Consider the following 17,079-nt stretch of genomic DNA (forward strand, 5'->3'; position numbering starts at 1 on the left):
ATATCTGGCTAAAAGTCGGGCAGATGTCGATTGGCAGGGTTAAAAATCCAGTCAGATCGCTGGCCGCATCTGTTCGTTGATGCAGTCCCGCGATCCGACCGCCCATATTGGCTGCATTATGATCCAAGCGTTGGGCCCTAGGGCCCATAATCGAATCAGCCCAATATTGCCCACCTTTATGTGGGCACATCAGGTAGAGATCCGCTCGTTTGGTGAAATCACCAAACAAGTGGATCTCTACGTGTATGGCCACCTTAGGTTTCCTCCAGAGCCAATTTTCCAGTCTGCCCTTAGAAGCCAAAAACTGATCCCAACTTCAACTATGTGTTCCCTTTTTCTGGAAAGATATGTAAAGAGCATTATGGTATATTCATAAAGTTCTAAGCAAATCAAGACACTTCTATTAGCCATGTATAGGTGTTCTACATAACGTAAGTGATATCACAATCTGAGACTATAGGGTCAGTTATCCACAGCCTACAACAACTGCAGCAGAGTTACATGTTAGTGAGTGCGGATGAGTTTTTTTTTTTTTTTTTCCAAGTCAACAGAGCACTGTCTAGTCCTCAGCTCCTTACTTTGTATTTAGGATATCCCTGTTTTAACATAGCTACAATAATTAGGCACTCAGTAAAGCTAATTTACCTGGGCTCAGGCAGGGATATGCTTACAGCTAAGAATACCTCATGTTCTGCAATAAGAACAAACAAACTCCAGAACCAGAAGTGCCTATGTTTGTGTGAAAACAAAGCAAGCTTAGCTCCAAGCTAACTCCTGTATGCATGGAAATCTGATAAGGATATCTGGAACCCTTCCAGAGTTGAAGCCAGTTTAAACAGAAGCCATGCCAGGCTCTGTAACGTTACACCAAAGAAACATGACAATGGCCACTTTCTCTCACTGACTGCATATTAAGTTACCACTGGCTACTGAAGAACACAGCAAACCATTATAAAGCAGAGATGTCACACTGCAGAGTAGGTTGGAGTACAGCTTGATTGTGAAATGTATTCTGTTTTTATGGTTGATATTAATCACTGAGACCAGGGTCGGACCGGCCAGTGGGACACTGGGAAAAAAAACCTGGGTCTTTTGGGCCCCACCAGCCCAGACCCTCTCCCTGCACTCCCGCTCCTTACCTCCCTCCTTGACCCCTGTGGCAATGACATGCTGGGAGATGGGACATGCGCGCAGGGGGGGGTTGGTTGTGGCAGAGAGGACTTTGTGGCTGGGGGAAGGTGGGGGGGGCCCTGAGGCTGCAGGTCCGATGGGCCCTAGGCTGATGCCGACTGAGACAGCTGGTTTTAAATTAGTTGGAGGGGTTAAATCAGTGCTTTAATTAAGAGCCTAGGTATTGGACTGTTTCTTGAAAAAAAATCCAGCCAAAATTGTAACAATCATAAAATAAATCTCTGGTTCATTCGGTTCTAGACTAGTTACTGTTAAGTGATCTGGCCTAGCTGTAACAACAGGCATATGTACTCATACGCATTTGAGCCAATAGCTACTAGCTGTGTTTTTAGAAGGGATGCCAGCACATTAAACATGTAGGGGCCCTATGCAGAGAAAAGAGTGTGCCTGACTTACTTTCTACATGAAAGGTGTGCGGGGATAAGCACACCAGAAAAATAACCTTGACTCTATATACTCAATGATATGAGCCCTAAATTATCATGTTCATCAATTAATGATGCAGCTAATGGGCATCAGAAGCAACTAAAATATGGCAATAATTTAATTTACAAGTCCTGTAGTATTTAGATCAAACATTCTTCGTCCCACAACCCACCCTTGGGCTGCTTTGATGGCTTACCTTTATGTAAGCTTCAAAGGGTATCAGACAGACTATAGGGGCATTGTGTGGTGGCATTTTGTCACAGTACATAGTACAGTACATACTGTTCATGTTAGTGAGGTCCTGATAGGTTTCCCTGTCTCTTACCCTGCTCTACCCTACCTATGTGTGCATCATACTCTGCCTGCCCTACTCTGCATGTGTGTGCCATAATCTGCCTGCCCTATGCTGCCTGTGTGCCATACCCTTCCTGCATGTGCCCTACTCTGCATGTGTGTGCCATACCTGCCCTACTGTGCTTGTGTGTGCCAAACCATGCCTATGTGCACAATACTTTGCCTGCCCTATGCTGCCTGTGTGTGCCATCCACTGCCTGTGCAAGGTGAACCTGTTGGGGGTTTGTTAGAGTTTGGAAATACATGTTAGGGGTTCCTAAGGCTATGGAAACACAGGCTGTTTTCAGCCTGCCTAATTGGGTTGATCTCAGCCTGTGTGTGACCCAACACAGGCTGATCGGATTCAAAACAATGGAGCAAGGGCACTGACCAGATCTGCTTCTCTCATCCTGCATAATTACTCAGATCAGCCACTGAAAACAGCCTTTGTGTTCATAGCCTAAAGTGTTTAATTATGTTCTGGGGGTTGCTGTGCTATCCATAGAGGAGGAGGCATATGGATTTAAAGGTATGTATTATGACTTAATAAACTTTTTTTCCACATATGAGTAATGGGTGATATCTCTGCAATGAGCACTAACCATTTGGTTTTCTGGTGTGCTACCACCATTACTGTGGGTATTGTCTTATCATTTCTTTTGATAACATGGGTGTGGTTTAAAAGGAGGATTGGTCAACACTGGCTTCCATTATAGGCCCTCCATCAAGTAAGCCAGATAAATTCCATCTCTTGGTACTGCAGATGTTGGACAGCACAGCCATAAACAGTCTCTGTTTAGTGAGCTGGTAGAGGGCTGTTTGGACCTCTGTTAACTTTCAAATGCCAGGGCCTATTTTGTATCCCAGTCTGGGCCTAGCTCCCCTTAGTCCTTTGATAGTCCTTTCCTATACCTATGAGAAGTGAGTCTGAGTTGTGAATTTACAACATTTTGAGGAGCAAACACTATGGGGTCTATGTTGCACCTATAAATATTTGAATCAGATAAGAGAGAAAATAATTAACACCAAGCAACCACGGGTTTCCAGCTTGAAAACACAAAGCAGACAAGATATGCCTGGGACAAATAACAAATATATAACAAAAAAGGAATGTTATTCCTGCTATTAGACAATTAATTGTGCAATCAATATAAAGTGTTACCGGTAACGATCTTATAAGATTTAGTTACAAGTGGGGTGGGTGGTTCTTAAGGCAGCTTATACATTAGGCACCTGCCATATGTTCCATCTTTTTGTTGAAGGCATTCAAGCATACCCATGGTGACAGCAGGAAGAGCCACTCTGGTTTAGGGTAGACACTTTATCCAATACAAGTAGTGAAGCTTTTGTTAACATGTGGAAAACAGGAACAAGGTCTTCATTCATAGCAGAAGCATTGTCATTCCAAATTTGCAGTTCTTTAATCTGAGGCTTTTCCAAAACTGCTTGTTGCTCTGGTTCAAGTGTTAACTGGCAACCTTGGAACAACATCAATCTTATCTGCCCTTGAAAGAGTCATCATCTGATATGAGTTAAAACTGCTTGTTTTAATTTATTAATATATATATATATATATATATATATATATATATATATATATATATATATATATATATATATATATATATATATATATATATATATATATATATATATATATATATATATATATATATATATATATATATATACAGCACTCATTTTATCATCTGACCCCTGGCATTTCTGTGTGGGTGCATAAGATGCTTTTGGACCATGCAGCTAAAATTCAAGCATTGAATTTCATTTTGATTTTACTGACTGCCATTGTTCTCAACTGGTTTTTCACTGACTTGGCATCTACAATATTCTGGGGTTCAAGATAAAGTGTAATGTGCACAAAAGGCTGCAGTGTCTCTGAACTTATTTTAGGATGAAAAGTACAGAACAGCTGTATACCAGTATTCTTGTGCATTCTACCACTTTATATTAAAGAGGTCAGGGGTCTGCAACCCATGTTTCCCAAACAATTGCTAACCCACAACTACAAGCACAATCATTGTCTCTATTCAGTTCCAATATAGTTACATAGTTAAGCTGGGTTGAAAAAAGACCAAAGTTCATCAAGTTCAACCCCCCCTCAAATGAAACCCAGCGTCCATAAACACACAATCATACCGACCCTCCATACACTCACATAAACTGCACATACCAAAATCTATACGAATTGTAAAATTTTTTTATCACAATAGCCTATGATATTATGCTTGTCCAACAAATCATCCAAGCTACTCTTAAAGGCATTAACAGAATCATCACAACATCATCATCTATATAAAATATAGTTACATAGTTAAATCGGGTTGAAAAAAGACAAAGTCCATCAAGTTCAACCTTCCAAATAAAAACCCAGCAAGGATAAATTATTGACTTATCCTTGCCTTCTTGACATAAGAACAAATTGGGCGATTAAATGGTGTTGAAAATAATAACTGTTATTGTGGCTACATGATTCAGAATAAATGCATCAGACAGAGACAGTGGCCTGTGTGCTTTGTATACTGTATGTTTAATCCCTTCTTAATGTAAATAGAGAACACTTTGGGAAAGAGCATCAAACAGAGGAATTATCCACTTAGTGCTAATAGCAGGTAGCAGCCAGCTGGTATTAATGTGAACTCCATAACCTTTTGCCAAACAAGACATGCCCCCATGGGATAGAGTGATAGGTCAGTTACATATTAATATACACACAGAAATGTGATGATCATGATAATAATAACACATATTAGTAAGGTTATTTACTTTATTCAGTCATTTGATTGGGCCTAAGTATGTATTTAAAGAAATTATGGTTGGCAAAAGACCAAATTGGCTTTTAACCACTGCAAAGATCTGCCATCTTGCCATCTTGTCACTGCAAACATTTCTGTTACTCTAATGCTCCATCTAGATATCTGATTCTGGCCTAGAGCAGGGTAGCGGGTCCCAGGACAATACAGAAATGTAGTCTTATATGAAAGAAAAATAATAACTTCAAGGACAAAATCTCTCTGTTTTGTCCTGGAAATGGGTTCCTTCTAAAAGTAATTGTAAGATGTAACATCAAATAGCCATAGCCTTGGCCACTTTTGCTAATAACACAGGCCAGCCAGTTGGAATTAATGTGAACTCTGTAACCTTCTCCTTAAAGCACCTATTGCTTACACACTTTGCATGGTGGGAGAATGAAAAGAAAACAGTAGCATACAAATCATCTTTCACCTTGCAATTAGTCTACAATTAGTCTTTCTAACCTGGCAATAGGCATCTAATGTGACCTATAAACTGCCAATGGACATAGAGTATGCCCTATAACCTTCAGCAATATTAAAGAACTCTGTCTAGAAGAGTGCATTGCTAGGAAGAGCCAACATAATACATTGAACCCTGAAACCCATGGGCCTCTGATAAATGACCTTGAGAGGTTTAGTAAAACAAAGCCACCCATAGGGTTTTTTTTAACACAGCATGCCTGGGTGCAGGTAAAATGTGTAAAAAGTAACAAAAAACAGTAGTGTGGTAGAGTGATCAAAGAAATGTGTAAAAATGTGTTTTCCCTGTATGTTCTCCATAATGGGAGATGTAAGCTTCAAGGGAGTTTTTGCTAAACAGAGAATGTGCACTCTGTTGAACCCTTTAAGTGCCACAGATCGTAGACTCTTCAAAAATATATGGTTTCCTAGGGTAAACCTACTGTTCCAGGATTTTTTGGCTTTTGAATCTAAAGTATGCCATATTCCGCTGTGGTGATTTAAAATTTGGTAATTTGAGTATTTGATCAATAGATGTCAGAAGTCTCCATAAAATTATACATATCTGGTATTGGCACATTTGAGAGACATAATGCTTTCTAAATCACTTGAAATTTTGCGTATAAAATGAAATATTTTTCTGATATAAATCTGTATATCCTGAAATACAGAAATTTTTATTTATTTATTTATTTGATTGCATTTAGAGCTCTAAATATAATTCCAGAAGTGGAAATACACAAAAACTCAGGCATTTAGAAAAGCCGAGGTTCTCCCAAAAAAAAAAAACTAATGTAAAGTTTTCCTAGGTAAACTAAAAAACTAAAAATCACCCCAGAAAATGCCCCTAAAATGTGAGAGTGCAAAACGTTCAAAAAATGGCTGGCACTGAGTGCATGTGAAGTTCTGCTGGATTTTGCTGGCTGGCCCTGAAAGATACAGGCAAGTCAGATAATACACTTGCATACTGGAGCTCACTTTCCACAGCAACGTCATCCTGTTGAAAGATAATTAAGTGTAGTGTTGTGGTTATGAAGCCACATTAAACAGGACACAGATCAGGAAGGCTACTTGAATACCTCCCAACTGTCCCGCAGCTCAACCCGCAGTCCCGGATTGTTACTGAAATGTCCCAACTTTCTCTTTGATCTTCTGCACTAAACAGCCAGAAAAAGATACAAAGTTTCTAAAATTGACAGGCGCACTTAGATACTTTTGCAACAATTTAAGATAAGCAAAGAAACACTAACTATTAAAGATAAGCAGGACTCTTGGGGAAACTGAGTCTTGCAGCTTAAATGACAATTCACCTTCAATAGCAAAACTGTAACAACACATAAAAACCACAGAAATGTTTCAAACTTAGGGGGTGTGGCCACAAAAAATGGGTGCGGTCAAAGAATTGCCACACTATGTGCAGCAAAACGTTTTGTCCCTCTTTCGATTTCCAAAATGTTGGGAGGTATGTACTTGTCTGTGTTGGGTCTGGGGGTGCTGTCTGCCACTACAAGGAGAATAGGAAGCATTCAAATGACCGACAATATAAGTGACTGAGGATGCTTTCTTACTGGTAGTGCACAAGGGGCCCAGTTTTACAGGGGAACTCATCAAATGTGTGAAGGTAGAGCCTAGTGGGTAGGAATTATTTTTTTATCATTTATTTTATCATTTTATATTTTGAATGCTGGGATCCGATGAGCTTACAACCTGTACTGGTTTGACTCTAAATCACACATTTTAACCATGGGCAACTTAATGCTACAAACTCGTGCACACCAAATTAGCATACCTTAAATTTAGTATGATCCATGCTCTTTATATATGACATTACCTGCTTGTCCACTTTGTGGGCAATGATGGTGGCTCCTTCAGCCAACTCTGTCTCATTTATAGGTCGGATTCGGAGAGCAACCTGTATTTGAGGAAAAAGAAAGGGATAATGTTAGAGGCAATAATATTATGTGCAGATCCTGGGAGAATCACAGAGCCATAATACAGATACAGGTATGTGATTCCTTATCCGAAAACCTGTCATATGGAAAGCATAAATTTCGGAAAATCCATTACAACCAAATCATTCAAATTTTTACTAAGTATTTCATTTTTTGCTTTATTCCCACCAGAGACTCCATAGACAATTTCAACAGTTCACCATAAAATTAAATTTTAGTATGATGTAGAGATTGCAATTTGCATACTGATCTTCACTTTTTATTTTCTCTGGTTTTTAAATGATTTAGTTTTTTGATTAGCAGCTCTCCAATTTTGAATTTCATGAGGTATCTAGTTGCTAGGCCTGGCAACCAGGCAATTATGACTTCCCCTCCAAAATAACACGCGTGAAGAAGATACGTGCTGACTGGGAGGGAGGCTGAAGGGGGGGAAAGAGAGGGATTTGCAGTAAGGGACTTGTGGGGATGGCAGTGGCAGGGCTGTAGGGGTGGCGGAGGGGGGTCGGGGGACCAAGTGGGCGTGCAGGCCCCAGTCTGAAGCTGCATTTAATTTAGGAAACTGCCCCATTTATTATTTGGATCCAGGAGTAAAATCATACTGTACATATTGGTTTTATTTTTTTCAGTATGTAAAAAAAAGAATCGGCGAAACATAATTCTCTGTAATGCCATCAAGTGCTAGTAATAGAAGAGCACAGCACATCACACTTTACGTGAATTTGTCAGTGCCATTTATTCTGCCATATGTTCTGGGGTATTAAACATAGAATTGACCTTTGGATACTATGAAGGAATCTATGAAGAAAATGTTTTTCATTAGCCTCCCGAAACACTAAAAATCACCCACCACCTATGTTCCCCAGAAAGAGTAAAGGTGGCCATAGACTCAAAGATCCGCTCGTTTGGCAACATCGCCAAACGAGCAGATCTTTCCCCGATATGCCACTAAACTGCGTGGCTATATCGGGGGTAATTCGAGCGTTTGGCCGTATGGCCGAACGATCGAATTACGATGCCCCAAGCGGCTCCGACGGGTCGGTCGGGTAAAAATCCAACCTTCCCGATCGATATCGTGGCCAGATATTGATTGGGAAGACCCGTCGGAAGCCCCCATACACGGGCAGATAAGCTGTCAAAACGACCGATATCGGCAGCTTTATCTGCCCGTGTATGGCCACCTTTAGTGTTAATATCAGAATATTTCATTTTGATAAATCGCTGTGACCTCTGTCCATACAACTCTAATGGCCATGACACATGGAGCATTGACTCCACTGCTCTCAGCCTGCTTTCTTTTGCAGTCTGAGTGAAGCAGTTCTGCTCACTTCCCAAGCTCCGTAGATCTACATTAAAAACCGCAGCTTCCGCATTGTATTAGTAGTTTGACTTAAAGTCAGTTTATGTGATCTAGTGTAATTAAAGATAATTATCAGTATTATTATTCTGTGCAACAGACCACCAGTGAGGGATTAACATGTACAAGCAGACAATAACTGTGCAGTGCAGCGTCAACAGAAATCATTGCTCACACACCTCTAACAATAGAGAGATACCAATGTACACAGCATAGCACAATATGGAAACACGCAATTCACAAGCAGCGGCCAAACTATTCCTTAACTCTTCCAGTCAGGTGTGGACTGGGAGTCAAAATACGCCCTAGCATTTCAAGTACAAAGAGGCCCAAACAGGTCCCAGCAGCCCACTAAATAGTGACTTTCTATGGGACCTGATAGCAGACCCTCTGGCATTTGCCAGAACACACAGCATTCTTGAGTTAACAGCTCCGCCCATTTCTTTACGGGGGAATCAAGGTGGGTTTAAGCTGTGTTGACAATCAGGGCTATTTCCAAAGGTTAAAAATGTATTTGTAAGGTTTTTGGGCTTACTTTTGTGAGTTTTTTTTAAAATAATTTTAGTGAAGGACGTGTAGAGATTCATTATTCCAGGCACCCACTTGTATATACACACTGATAAGGAGCGCAGGGATTGCTCAAGGACCTGCCAGGCCCGGATTTGTGGAGAGGCCAGAAAATTTACTAAAGTGGCTAACGCTAGTGAAAATTCGCCAGCTTGACGTCATTTTGCCACTTTGCCGATTTACTAACGGGTGCAGGCATAAATTCGCTAGAGAAGTGGACCTACTCTAGCGCTACTTCGCACCCATACGCCAGTCGAAGTTTCGCTCTGGCGAAGGGACGTAACTACGCTACTTCTCTAAGTTGTGGATTTTCATGAACGTTACTTCTATCACCAGACTTTACTTCGCCACCTCAGACCAGGCGAAGTGCAATAGAGTAGATAGGGATTGGTCCAAAAAAAGTTTACATTTTTTCTAAGACCCAAAAAAACGCTGGCGTCTTTTACTTTTTATAGGGTGACAGGCTGAAAAAGATGGAAAACATTTTTTTAGGGTTCCTTCCTTCCCCCCTACATTTGATAACATATGGCACCTAAACTATACTGTGGGCACATGTGTAGGGCTTTAGAACAGAGCCGGAACTAGGGGTAGGCAGAGTAGGCACGTGCCTAGGGCGCAAAGCTGGAAGGGCGCCACGCACGTACCTCGCCTACCCCAAGTACGGTTCCCTTCTCTGCCCGACTCTATGCATTTTTCGCGCTTTGTGCGCATGTGCACGCAAATTCGCGCGCGCACACTACACAGGCACCGCGACTGCCGGGCCTGCCTAGGGCGCCTGCCCAGCGTGGCCCGGCACTGCATTAGAATACATTTATTAAGGTTGCCTGGTCTTGTGTTTGCTGCTGCATATACGGCCATTGTACTTTAACCGCACGCCGTATGCAAATTTGCCATCGCTAGCAGAACTTTGAACCGCTGATCGTAATATCGCTAGCGATCGGTAACTTGTGCGCAACTTAGGATCTTCGTGAATTTGCGCAGTCCACGCCTCGCGAAGTGCGGAGAAGCCAATGCTATCGCAACTTCGGAGGTAAGTAAATTTGCCCCTTTATCTTAGCCTTTTGAGTGGTCCCACAACCCCCCTTTTTGTATATTGCTCAAGGACCTGCCTCAATGGGAAAATGAGTTGGGGCAGCCTAATGACACAAAAAGGGCAGCAACAGGCAGTCGGTAGGTTACAGGCAGAAGGGACAAATTCAGGGACTAACCGTGAGCTGCTGCTCTTTGGATTCTCCCCCGTCCTTCATGGCGACTGGATGCTCCACGGAAGTGGCAGGAGGTTGCGATGTTGTGTAAGGGCGAGCAGTGCAATCTCGGCCGTCGCGGTTCTTGATTACAGTCCCATTATACTGGCTTGTCCTAATCGGTATTTAGAGAGATCCAAAATCATAGGGCAGTGTAGGAACAGGCGGGTGGTTGTGCAGGTGTGAGGCTCATGTGACGGGGTTGCCAGTGGTCCCTGCGAGTTGCACAGACAGCCGCTCAGACTCCCCGCCTGCATCTAAGCTCTCCGATTCCCTGGAGACTTGTGAGTGCAACACAACAAACCAACCTGGTTCTTCCAGAGCTCTTGCTCTCCCCCGTGTGGCCAGTTGTGGTAGTCATCAATTGACTTAGTTCAATGCCATTCCAGCTTGTTACCCAATGTGTAGGCAGATGGTAAACAGGGAAACACAATTCTGTCACCACTGGCCTTATCTATTACGCTGCAATTAGCATAAAAGTATCCACATGAAAGTGGCTGATCAGAGACCCCAGGCACTCACAATTAGAAACGGTGTAGCAGATATTTTGTTTTATTTACTCAGGTTGTAGTCAGGCAGGGCAGCTGAGGCTAAAGGAACGTTAAAGGGATTCTTTCAAGATTTTTATGGTGTAGTTTTTATTTCTAAATTACACTTCACTCTGCCATGTAAAATGTAATTCCTAAGCTACCACAAGTGTATTTCTGTAGAGTTGTTTTATTGGTGTGTAGGCTCCATCACAGGTCATTTTGCCTGGTCATGTGCTTTCAGAAAGAGCCAGTACTACACTACAGAACTGCTTTCTGGCAGGCTAGAAATGTAGCTGAAGCAGTGGGACATGGATTTTCACTATTGAGTGTTGTTGATCTACCAGGGAGCTGTTATTTAGTTACCTTCCCATTGTTCTGCTGATGGGCTGCTGGTAAGGGAGAGAGGAGTGTGATATCACTCTAACTTGCAGTGCAGCAGTAAAGAGAGACTGAAGTTTATCAGAGCACAAAGCACATAACTGGGGCACCTGGGATACCGACAATATATCTAGCTCCATATCAGATTTCCAAATTAAATATAAAAAAAACTGTTTGCTCTTTTGAAAAAATGCTGGAGAAGCACTATTAGCTGATGCATTTGAAAAAAAACATGTTTTCCCATGACAGTATCCCTTTAATATAAGAAAAAAATTAATTCATACTTACCGAAATTGTATTTTCCTGGTTAACAGATGGCATCATTTACAAGAGGGGAAATACTTGTGGTACTCTCCAAAGTCCTCCACGGGTCAGCATAGCAGGGCAGTTAGCAGAACAGGGCAGCCAACTGAATCAGCGCTGTATAGGTTCCTACCTTATATTCTCAGCTTGGATTCACATTTTTCCACATTAACAAAAGACAGGTGAGAGAAATTCCTTATATATTCTTTCCAAGTCCTCTTCATGAGACAGCAGCACATGGCAACAGCATGTGACAGATGAATGCACATTTTAGCTTCAATCCAAGTAAGACTCCTACAGGTAATCAAAATAGGCCCTGGCATTTTGCATACACAGAGGCCCAAACAGCCTCCCACAAGCCAGTAAATAGTGACTGTTTATGGCATCTTACAGCAGCCCCTCTGGTGTTTGGCAGAATATACATATTGTCACGCTGGGCCTGGTACACTTGTCTTTTAGCATTCAAGTACCCTGATTTATCCTCTATAATGTATTTCAGTACAGTCTTTTCCCTGATTTTACATAATGTTTTCCCAGAATTTACATAAAAATGTTGTCCTAATGGTCCCAAAAATCGCCGTTTGTCCTTTTTGAATGGCATTATTAGTTAAATTAAGATATTTAAAATACTAACCAGATGCATATTTTACAATGGTCTGTCTGTAAATAGTAATTCCAATGAGCAATGATTCTGCACCTCATAAAGTCATATACCAATCACTTATTGCTTTAGGTTGTGCACGTGAGTGTCAGAGAGTAAATATTGTATTTCCAGGTACCCTGAACATAAAATGGGGGTTCTGCTGTTATAACATATATTGATTTGACTTTTCACTTGTCCCTAGTTTTTATTGTGGACCAATATTGGAGGTCACTTACTCAATTTCCATGTCAAGAAATCTTATGGGTAACATGACCCGTGGTTTTTGTATGGGTATAGCCAATCATTTGCTTGGCTTGACCCACTCTTGCCAATACAGAATCCAGATTTTCAGTTGAGGCAGGAAGATCAGTTCATTATTTGTCTATGCTCTGCCTGAAGGAGTTTAAGTTCATAAGTTCCCTTTATCAACTTCTTTGTTTCATAAGGGATAACTGTTATGCAATACAATGCTATATTTGGATTGGTCTGTTTGAGTCTGTGCTAGAAAAGGTACAGTTTCCATGTCAAAAACACATGAAGCGTTGTAAGAATCATATCAGTCTCTGACATTGGGAACATTGTTTTCCGGTCCTCTTCCTTCCCTTCTGCAATTTCTGTCACTTTTGACGCATGCCCAGTTGCTGCAAATGCACATGCACCAATACGGCTCTCACTTCAGAAGAAATCAGAATAGCTGGAAGATGCCGCCCATGAGCTCCTTTTCACTTACTCTGCACCTATAGGCTAGTAAAGGATTAGGTGCACTTATAGATGTCATCACCTATGAGGTAGGCAGGGAGGGGGAGTCTGTAGGGTACTGTGTAGGGGTTTGGGGCTATTGAGTTGTGAACCACCACTTTTAAGAGAGCCGCTTTCCATCAGATAAACTGGAGACACAATGTCTGTGCCTGCGTCACCTTTGATTTTATTCCTGCACCAATTGCTGCTGTTTTAAAAATGACACTGTACACTGTGTATTGCCCAATCGGCTCCTCCTTTACTAGTGTATAGCGTCTCTCATCCATTCACTTTTCAGCAGTGTTGCCTTTTTTTTTTTTATAAAATTGGAGAAAATGGTTCGTATGAAACCCTTTCGTTACTGACCGCAAAGGGTTAAAATGAGGAGAATTCGATCGAACTTCAGAGAAGACGAGGATTCGCTATATATCGTTTGAGGTTAAGGAGTTCTGCCCGGTAACCCGTTATGGTTTAATAAACAGCGATTGATTTTCAAGGAAACGTTCTTATTTTGATGCAGAATAAAAAGAATTTACGTTTGTTTTTTGTTTTTTTATGGTGTAAAATGTTCTAGCAGGACATTTAGGGGATTTATTAAGCAAAATCCAAATTTTTATGATTATTCTGAATCCACGATTGGACCTTATTTGTTATAAAAAAAAAGCACGATTTAATCGGATCAGGGACAAACAAAAAATTTCAGATTTTTGCCCGAAAAGTCCCAAATAGTCGGATTTTTGGGCTAATTCTAGAGCAGACCACAGAAACTTCCAAGTAGGATAGGGACCTCTCCCAGTGACTTATATACAATCTTGGCAGGTCTGAAGTTTTTGGACTTTTTCCATCCTCTGGGTATAATAAATCTTGAAAAATTTGAGTTTTTTTCTTTTCCACTAATTCGGATTTTATACTAAAAACTCGAAACTCGTCTAAACAGATGTGAGCATGTATGTGCAGCTTAACGGGGTGCTTCACCTTAAGTTAACTTTTAGTATGTTCTAGAATTCCTTGCAACTTTCAATTGGCCTTCATTTATTTATTTATTTATTTTTTATAGTTTTTTAATTACGTCTGACTTTTTCCAGGTTTCAAATGTTTTCCATCTAAAAAAATCAAATGATCTGTAAGGCTGCAAATGTATTGTTATTGCTACTTTTTATTCCTCATCTTTCTATTCAGGCCTCTCATATTAATATTCCAGTACCCTATTCAAATCAGTGCATGGTTGCTAGGGTAATTTGGACCATAGCTACCAGACAACTGAAATTGCAAACTGGAGAGATGCTAAATAAAAAGCTAAATAACTCAAAAAACCTCAAACAACAAAAAAATTGAAAATCAATTTGTCTCTCACTGGTTCTGATCTTGTAAATTGGGAAGCACCCATGACAAGTGCAGAGGTTGGGCAAAACTATGGGTCAGAGCTCTCCCTCTCTCCCCACCCAGTGTGTAGTGCTGCCGAATGGTCCGACTGCTGTCCGAAAGAACATATGGACCAATTACATGGCAACTAGTCACTTGTGATGGACGAATGTCCCATTTCCCTTCGCCGAAAAATTGGTGAAAGTCCGATATATTCGCAAATGCATTAAAGTCAATGGGCAGTAGAAGATTAGAACAATACATCAAACAAGTGATACTTATAGGTGAATGTTGGCACGATGTAACTCACATCTGTAAAAGATAAAGACATGGATCATAATTAAAAAACTGTATATTTAATATTAATGGGACATAAATCATACTCTTTATTTAATCCCCACGGCTCTAGAGTTTCCAGTTTTCTAATCCAGAATGCTTCTTGGTATAGTAGAGCCTTCTGTCTATTACCTCCCCGTTGTTTCATTTCAACTGTCTTTAATACTTGGAATTTTAATTGGTTCACTCTATGTGAATGCTCAATAAAATGGCCTGCTACTGCTTGGTCTCTTTTTCCTGTATTAATTGCTGATTTGTGCTCTCTCATGCGTTCACAAACTGTTCTCTTGGTTTGGCCCACATACGCAAGCCCGCAAGGGCATTTAATTATATATATGGCACAAGTTGAACTGCAGGAATATCGATCTTTAATCCTTATGGGATATCCTTTCCTGGGGTGAAAAACACATATGTGATTTACATTGTGCCAAGCATTAACCTATAAGTATCACTTGTTTGATGTATTGTTGATTGTTAATTGACACTATATTATGATTTATTGCAGATTGTTTGTTTTTTTGTAAAAATAACTTATACACAATATTGACCACTAGATGGTGTTAAAGAGTATAAAGTGTTGTACTCATAATTGGTCAGTAAGCTTGATAAAAGGCCGCATGGCCTGAAACGTTGCGGTGATGCCCACAAAAGCACAAATAAAGGCTTTTTAATTACTTGAAGAGTTGGCGGTGCTGTTCAATCTTCTACTACACAGTTTGCCAATGGGAAGTGGCCATTGTAGAACGTGCACCATCTCCAAAGAATACTGAGAATCGATGTGCTGACTACTCTTTTTCTACACATTAAAGTCAATGGGCGTCCGAATAATTTTGACATGCAACAATATTGATGCGCAACGTTTTTTTGGTTGCAGAAAAAATTTTCTACAGCAAAAAAATTCGCAGTTGGGGGGCCATATGTACGTCAAACCACTTCTGGCCCCAGCAAATTGTTTGTAAGTGGATTGGAGATCAGTTCTACAATAAGAATCATAACATTACCCAAACTGTTGTCAGCAGGTAGTTGGGCCCCTCATGTATTGGAGCCCCATCTCATTAAGTTGCATTGCGACAGGAGTGCAACATACCTTCCAGGGATCCCCCCTCTTTATTTGAATAAAGGTCAACTATTTTCTTAATTCAAAATTTCACCCCCTCCCCTGCCCAAAACAGCCGACTATTCTCTCTGACCAATCAGATGCCAGCATCTTATGGGGTGCCACCAAATGCAACAAAATAAGTACTTAAAGGTGCCAAGTTCCAGTCTGTTTATCCCCAAGTTACATGACCAATCAGATCAAGCTATTATACAGTGTTGGAAAAATACTTGAAGGGCATTGTGCCAATGAATGAAACCAGCACCTATGGGTTTCTTAGGGTGCTGAGCTTCAGGCTGCCATCTTTTTACACCAAAATCGCAAGCATGTCACCTGATCAAAAAAATTGTGCCAGAGTGGCGTCACAATGTTGCACAGTCGTGTGATGACAGCAGCTGGAAAATACACTAGTTCTCTGCCTTAAATCGGACAAGATAAGTTATGGGCGGCCAGGGCAGGGTGGCTATGCAGGGATGCCAATGAGTTTGGCTTATACTGTCAGTCATATAGATGTTAGGGGCATCTGCTTGCCACCCCTAAACATCTTGCCGCCCTAGGTCCGGGCCTTGGTGGCCTTTTCCAAAATCTAGCCCTTTTTGCAACAAATACAGATCTTGTTTGCACAAAAAAAAACAACCAATACACTGGGGACATAGTAAAAAAAAAAGAAAAAAGCCTAAAAACTAATTATTACTGTTGGCAAATTTCACCCATTGTCTTAGTCCTTTTTTGTCTGTGACTTGTGAAAACTGTGGCCTTATCTTCTCATAAAACACTGAGTTCCAAATCTAAAATAATCTGTTTATGATTGACAGCTGGTGTGGTCCAACCCTTCCATGAAACAGGGGAAACCCTTACCAGCACTGGTTTTCACTGACGCCCTTTTGGGGCCCCCGAATCTTTCTGATGCAGAAATGATGGGGAACCTATACACTTCAAAGTTAGTACCAGAATAAATGATTAAAAGATTACTTTTGGTCTATTTCACCAGGTCTTCTGCTAAACGAGGCATTGTTCTTTCCCTAATTTGCGAAAAATCGGAACCTTCTTTACACAATAAAATGGGGTCCCTCTGATGCCACCATGAAAGAAAGAGCCTAAATATTTGGCTTTACCTTTGGTCAGCTTCACCCACTGAATTCTCCTATAAAGTAGCCAATATTTTGTCCCTACTTTGTGAAAGACTGGACCTTATTTTCACAATAACACTGGGGCCATCAAGAGTACAAAATAAATGAAATATTACTTACATTTTTAATTTAATGGTCCTATTGTCCACAAAAACTTTGTTTTTTGGTCACACTTGAAGACTCTGACAGTGACAGGTATTGTAATCAACCAGGGAAAATGTATT

The 17,079-nt window shown here is 40.8% G+C and overlaps 1 protein-coding gene across 1 annotated transcript in view; it reads right to left on the reverse strand.

Annotated features, from left to right (window-relative positions):
- The window catches only part of kif19.S (kinesin family member 19 S homeolog), a 95,318-nt gene extending 84,850 nt beyond the window's left edge, over positions 1 to 10,468 (reverse strand). Inside the window, 2 exon segments of the mRNA NM_001085724.1 lie at positions 7,054 to 7,134; positions 10,304 to 10,468. Of these exon segments, the coding sequence (NP_001079193.1) occupies positions 7,054 to 7,134; positions 10,304 to 10,342 (120 nt within the window). The 5' untranslated portion in view covers positions 10,343 to 10,468.
- Positions 10,469 to 17,079: the final 6,611 nt, after the last annotated feature.

Source organism: Xenopus laevis, chromosome 9_10S (assembly GCF_017654675.1).
Source record: "Xenopus laevis strain J_2021 chromosome 9_10S, Xenopus_laevis_v10.1, whole genome shotgun sequence".
NCBI lineage: Eukaryota > Metazoa > Chordata > Amphibia > Anura > Pipidae > Xenopus > Xenopus laevis.